We start from the raw sequence: 6,939 nt of genomic DNA, 5'->3' as shown, positions 1-6,939 counted from the left end.
AAAAAAGAAGCAACAACTCGCTCGAAGTGAGGATAACCACTAGTACAGAATATAGTGAACTCATGGATCAAAAGTAGAAAATAAGAATTGACATGGCAATGAAATCAACTCTCACGAAGATGAAAAATACACATTTCTTACGAATGTGTTGATAACCCAAGTCAACCACGAGCTGCATTAGAGATTAACTAAGAAAGTGCTCGCTGGACTTTGAAGCAAACAAATTTTGCAATTTAGTGACGACGATACAGAACATTGAGTTTATTCAAAAAAAAAAAAGATACAGAACATTGAAAAGAAACAACGTGACGTATAAAGATATGGATGAAGAAAGTGATGCAGAATTAGAAAGCCAGAATAATAAGAATGATTATTAGTATTTTCCCAAAGTTTTCGAGTCCTCTAAAGTCCAGACACGCTTTGTTCACAAATTGCGCATGCTTCATCAACAGGTAAACATCAATACGCAATAGGTTACGAAATCAATTTCAACCAACAACAAATAAAGAAATAAAAATAATTATTGCTGAATGAAATCCGAAGTTATTAAATCGTAGCTTTATGTCATTGTCGCATTAGTTTCCCTGCTACTCCAATAGATACTGATGGTATTGCTGAGCCTGTTTCTGGACTTGACGACGCCTGAGGATAAGAGAGAAATCAAGATCGAAGATTTGGATTTCAAGGCCGAATCCATCACCAACGACTATCACTAAGCGTCCTTTGCTCAAGACTCTGTTCCTGATTAGTTCCGCTGAAAATGTCTTACCACGAAGACAGGAAACAAGAATCCCAGCCATGTTTTGTCTTAACTCTGCAGTGGAAAGCCAGAAGACAGGAACCTGAATGCCCTTGCCACTGATTGATCCTTTCACTCCAAGAAACCTGCATCATACAACAGCAACAAACTCAGAATCCATAACTGAGTTAATTTTTTTCGATGCGTCTTTATTCGTCAGACTTTATGCCATCTATACACATAGTGAATAAGAAAGCTGCTTACTCCTTTTCCAACACGGTGTACATTACTCTTCCACTTTTTGTGAGAAGTGATGCCTGAGTGAGGTAAAAGTCAAGCATAATGTTTAGACTTTAAGGAAACTAAGAGAGTAACTCAAATCACAAAATGTAAAAGAAACATCTCCGCAAAGAGAGAACAACAGAGTTACGCTTACCTTGTTTAGAGCCTCCCCTTGCGCTGAAGCAGAGTGCAAGCCAACATTCTGCACGTAGAGAGAATCAGTAAAGTAAAAGGGTCTAGATTTTTTTCCATAAAACGAATCCCATTCCCAGTATAGATATGAATGTTTAGCAATTATCAAAATACAATATTAGACAAACTCCCATCAAAAGAAGGCATTAAAAATGTGGGAAGAGACTTACCTTGAAAAAGTCAGCAATGTTGTTTAGCCAATCAATCATAACCGGAATCGTCACTCCCCGAATCAAAAGCGATGTGACGATGATACACACCCACCTGCAAACACAGTCAAAGGCAACAAAAAAAAAAGAAGATTCATAACACTTTCTTTATACCGAAGCAGAGAGTATATATCAGACAACAAACTTATCATCAGATGATATGTGAAGGCTTACCATTGAGAAAATGTGAAAGCATTGAGCAAGGCAAGCAAGTGTTGAAGTGAAGCAAGAGCATCAGCAACATTGTGTAAAGCATGGACATTAGAAACCGCAGATTTCAAAACCCAATCGGTGAGGATTTCAACAGTTCCGATCGCGCCAGCGAAGTTGAAGGTCGAAATGGTGCGATGAGACGGAATCGCGGGAGAGTGGAAGGAAGAGCGATTGCGGGAGAAGTTTGAGACACCACCAATTAACGAGCTCTGGTGGTGGATGAAACTGTGGTAACTCCGAGTTTCTGGAAATCGGCGTGTAGCTTCTTCTTCTTCTTCTTCATCGCGACGAGAGTTGAAGGGGACAAGACAAGCATAAGATGATCGGTAACGGCGAGCGTTAAGCACCGATCTGAGGGATAAGCAACGGACGAGTGACATCGAATCGGATTCGCCTCAAACAGAGAGACAAATTAGGTTTTACAGAGGAAGAAATAAAATCCCAGATTTAGGGTTTGCGTAGGTTTACGATTAAAGGCGAAATCGTTTTGGGATCAGAATTCACCGACGATTAGGGTTTAGAGAGAAGAAGGACCCTTTGCATGCTGCATGTCTATACTGAGGTCAATTGACTAGGGAAGATTTGTTGTAAAAACCCTGAAAATATGTAATCATACACTTTCTAAAACTATATAGTAAACTATTATATTCATCTTTATCCCGTACGACCGCAAATCTGTTTAGGTTTTAGTTTACCCCTGCTAATCATTCCTTATATACTAAAACGCAAATATTTGGCATGTGTTACGCAAATTAACAAAAAAATAAATGTAAAAAAAAAAAAACAGAATAAAAAACAATTTCAAACTGTTTATATTTGTTTTCCTACATAAAATAAAAGTACTAATAAAACAGTTTGTTCTCTCTTCAGCGATCACAAAAGAAAAAACATAGTTACTAAATTTACATCGTGTTTGGGCCGCCGGCGTTTGTCGGTGGCTCTGTTTTCTTCTTCATTTGTTTTTTTATATATATTGTGGGAAGCGAAATTCGCACAATTTCTGTAATCGGAGCAAAGTCAAGAAACCCTAACTTTTCCTGAGGTCCCGGATTCTCTGCGAGAGTCAACGACAAGTGACCAAATAAATGCGGAAAATATGAAAAGATAACAAAACGAATTTATAGAAAATGTAAATCTTATTTCGAATCCGCATAAGAGCGTTGTGATCATTACAAGAGATTATAAAAACTTTGGCCGCAAGAGCTGTCAGAGAATTACCTAGTTATAGCAACCTAAAACCTTAAACATAGTTGAGTCGTAACTCGATATCAGAAGACAAAAAAGATATGAAAAATGTTTTGATTGATATCGGACTGAACCTTGTGAAAGGCTGCCTACGTACCCATTTCGAGGATCAAGCTGAATGTAGTTCGATTGAAAGAGTAGAGCAAGAGATCAAACTGCCTTTGCGAGTTCGTCTAGTAATCGAGTGCCATTCATAGAAACAGAACATGTCGAGAATAATGCCTAAAGTTTCTAAGTGCAGAGAGTTCTAAGAGTAAAAAGAATTGTCTTTTGCCTCTTCAACCTCGATGTCCTTATATACTCCTCCTAGAGGCAGTTTGCTCTTTCCCTTTCTGCCCTCGGTCGAGTTTATCGCTTCGCGGAAATATTATATTTTCCTTCGATCTTCGTGTTTATCTTTGAAAACTTCACATTTATCCTCCGAACTTGACATTTATCTTCTCCTGCAGAATAAAAGATAAACCGTCATAACGATTGGGCTTAATTTCGTATAAAGTCGTGAGTGGGCTTTTAATCACGTTGTGGACCATTTCAGACCGTTTTCGACTTAAGCATTTTTACAATTTATCGAAAGATCGCTTCCGAAACGACGTCGATTCCGAAATAATTGAATTTCTCGTATAGTGGAGGTAGTTCAAGGTATTTAGTTAACTGTTGCCATTTTATACGATCAATTCGAATTTATACGAGAAAACGAGTTCTTGCGGTTTTTAAATCGTAAAGTTCCAACAGTGACTCTGATCGAGATAGAACAAGAGCAAGTTCGATCTGGTCTCGAAAGAGGGAGCTACGAGGACGGGATGAAGGTAGACCTGTTGATCCAACTTGCCGAACGGGCGAGTTGGACTGCTCATTCAGTCCAACTCGCCGAGCGGGCGAGTTGGAGTGCTTGTTCGGTCTAACTTGCCACTAGGGCGAGTTGGACGTGCATCCAGCTCGCTCCGATGGCGAACCGGGTTGATTGTGCCTTATGCTCGTTTCGTTGTTTCGACGCCTAGGATCCATTTGTCCGACGATTCGAATAACCTTTCTCGAGGGCTTATCGTATGAATCCTTTTCAGAATTCATACGAAACTCATTTTTGGTTTTCCTGCTATTTTTTTTAACTATTATCTCTTTCTTTCTAAAGAGAGAGATTTTTCTTGAGAAATTTCCAACATTGATTATGTCGTGACCGATTTTGACCCCTACAGTTAGCCCCCAAGCTCGCTAGAATTTTTGCGATGTTCTTGCGAACGGTTAGGCAGATCATGTAAGTTAGGCAGAATTAATGGTTGGAAGTGATCTGTTCACTCTACTAAAAGTGAAGTGTGATAAGATTAGGGCTGCGCCTTGTGAAGGCTGCCTACGTACCTGATACCACTCAAATTACCCTAAGGAGTGTTACTCTCATCAAAAGAGGTTCAGATGTAGTATTTAGGGATCGAATCCACAAGGAGCTAGGGAACAATTAAATATAGTGTTTATTAATTCTAAGGGTTGTAAATGTTTAAATGAAATAGCAATAGTAACAAGCGAGTAAATAATAAATGTAACTTGGTTGGAAATCATATTAGATGCAGGGCCACTATTCAGGTGTTGGAGATTATAATACCTATAGATGCCTATTTGTTCCATGCATGATATGTTAGAGCTCAATTGCTTAACTCAGTGATCAGCTGTCGCATGTTTCACTGGTTAACAGACTAGATCTCGTGTCTCTACGGTTAGTATGTCGACAACGAGAGAGTGTCGATCGATGGTCCTATTGGGACGTCGACCGATACACCTTTGCCAACGTCGATCGATAGTCAGTTGAGGACATCGATCGACGGGTTCTAGCCAGGCCTATGCGCGAGTATGATATGCCCTATTAAGATACTAAATTGGCGGTTAGCCCTCTCTAGCATTCCTAATATGATAGATAGATGTCAGGATGAGATAACAAGGGTGCTTGAGTATGCAATCCTATGATCAAGTTCTAGTTAGCAAGGCTAAAACAAGCAATAAATACAAATCTATCATGAATATCACAACAAGGCAGATCTATAGTTTGGAGCTAATTCCACAAACCTATATGAACCCTGGATCTAATAATTGAACTACTCAGACATAGCAAAGCAATTCGTAACAATAAAGAAATAGAAACTCATAGTATAGATGAAAAGAAATGAAAACAAGGAGTTCCAATCACAAGTGATCTTCTCTCCAAAACTCTCTTCTCTCTCTCTCAAAGTGAAACTTGTAACAAAAACAAGGTCTTCTGCCGTCAAAACACTTAGGCAGTATATAATCTACTAGGTTAAAAACTCGTCAGGGCATTTTGGTAATTTGGCTTGGCCTTGGGTTTTAAGTATGCTGAATCCAAATGTCGCGTGTCTGATGTCTCGACATCGATCGATGGTACTTGTGTACATCGATCGATATTAATCTTCATCTGTCAAGGCATCTCCTTGTATCGACCGACAGCACTGATGCGCATCGATCGATTGTTCTTCCTCTCGTTGACCTATACGTGGTTAGCTCGGGTGAAATGTCCTTTAAGCTCCAAAATGCTCCAAAGTCATAGCTTCACTCCGAAATGCACCTAAACCTGAAAACATACCTAGAAGAGTAGAAACAATAGATATATATATATATATATATATATATATATATATATATATATATATATATATATAGTAAAATACTTATATACCATTGATGAAAATGGGTCAAATCCAAAGTATATCAGTACCCTTGTCAAAGGGATCAAGCCTTTCGTAGTTCGTCCTGGAGTTAAGATTCTTAAGACCTGTTTTCAAGTGAGACCTTTACGGTAGAGGTTATCATGTATGTTTTGCTGCCGATGGCATTTTATATTGGTGTAGATGAAAGACTACGAGTTGTCATCTCGTAAACTAACTCTAGGTGAACTGCTATATCCGTGATCTGTTTCGAGAGTTTTCCGCAGTGCATAAACTTGTGGGATTTCTAAAGACACTCGAATATTAGCCAAGAGAAAAATTTTGGAATCTCGTATCAGGGTGTTTGATACTATGCCTAGAGATGTTAGAGACCAGTAGGCTGGCTTTAGGGCAAGACATAGGTCTAATCACGACTTTAGGGGGTGCGATGACTACTTCGACTTATGTCTCACGTATTGTTTTTGACCTGATTCCGTCCCGTTTTAATGTCCCCGATATGTTCTCGGCTTATGTGACTTGAATGGTAGGAATCGAGCATCTCTTCGAGGACAATTTTTAAGTCTTCCGAAAGTACCGATCAAAATTTCGGATTTTTTATATAGCGCTATTACCCTTGTGTCGGGTGTAGGAGAGATATCACTACCAGATGGCTTAGTCTGTTTAGGACGTTATGAGTTTGTTGTGATCAGCAACAAACTTATCGGTCGTTTTTTGAGTCTTCGCGAAGGATACACGTTTGAGAAGATGTTATGAGTTTCTGCGACGTCTCGCAATGCTGAAGATTGGTTTTTCTTTTGCATGCCGCATTTCGTGGTTGAAATGTTTGCGGGCTTGAAAATGTTTCGCTATGTTGCAAGAGTTTAGTCTTAACCCTACGTCGGAGAAACATTTTTGGTTTGTCTGCGGATGTTCGCAACCAAAACTGTTGTTGCTGTTTGGATGCTAATAGTTTGATTTGCGATCGAGGAATTAGGACTGAGGGATTCGTAAATTTGTCCATGGGAAGAAGCGTTTTCCTTCATAGTGCTTTGTGAAGTGTTGGCCTCCGGAGATCTATTTCTTGCATTTTTGAGGATGTTTCGTATAGCTCTGGGAGCTTTGTTACGAATTTTTTCTTACATGCCGCGTATTATGGGTAAAAAGTAGCGGGCTTAAAGTGAATTGTGGAACGTAGCGGGCTTAAAGTGAATTGTGGAACGTATCGAAACTTGGTCGATTGTAGCCAAGTGTAGGTTTTTCGTTAACCGTTTGGTTGTTAGGACTGAATTACAAAGAATTTATCATATGATTTCCGTCTATGGGTTATACGATAATTATTTTCTTAATAGCCACATGACGTTTTTAGACAAATAGTAGATTGTCGTTTAGCCATTAAGTGATGGAGCGATAGTTT

At 39.1% G+C, this 6,939-nt stretch overlaps 1 protein-coding gene across 1 annotated transcript; it reads right to left on the bottom strand.

The window, feature by feature from the left end:
• Nucleotides 1-358: 358 nt before the first annotated feature.
• LOC103849417 (mitochondrial inner membrane protein OXA1) lies at nucleotides 359-3,740 on the bottom strand. The gene is made up of 5 exons (XM_009126182.3): nucleotides 1,597-3,740; nucleotides 1,384-1,477; nucleotides 1,176-1,223; nucleotides 1,004-1,056; nucleotides 359-885 (listed from the first exon to the last, which is right to left on the bottom strand). Exons 1-5 carry the CDS (start codon nucleotides 2,013-2,015, stop codon nucleotides 588-590), a joined length of 912 nt encoding a protein of 303 aa, XP_009124430.1. The 5' UTR covers nucleotides 2,016-3,740; the 3' UTR covers nucleotides 359-587.
• Between the last annotated feature and the right edge of the window lie 3,199 nt (nucleotides 3,741-6,939).

This window comes from Brassica rapa, chromosome A10 (assembly GCF_000309985.2).
Source record: "Brassica rapa cultivar Chiifu-401-42 chromosome A10, CAAS_Brap_v3.01, whole genome shotgun sequence".
NCBI lineage: Eukaryota > Viridiplantae > Streptophyta > Magnoliopsida > Brassicales > Brassicaceae > Brassica > Brassica rapa.
This window is presented reverse-complemented; position numbering and strand designations above follow the sequence as displayed.

What these genes read in the sequence shown, in the direction of transcription:
- LOC103849417 (XM_009126182.3), bottom strand. Translation starts at nt 2,015, where the DNA reads ATGTCACTCGTCCGTTGCTTATCCCTCAGATCGGTGCTTAACGCTCGC. An exon ending in ACATTGCTGACTTTTTCAAG is followed by an intron (nt 1,224 to 1,383) that starts GTAAGTCTCTTC and finishes CTCTACGTGCAG; the next exon opens with AATGTTGGCTTGCACTCTGC. An exon ending in TACACCGTGTTGGAAAAGGA is followed by an intron (nt 886 to 1,003) that starts GTAAGCAGCTTT and finishes TGTATGATGCAG; the next exon opens with GTTTCTTGGAGTGAAAGGAT.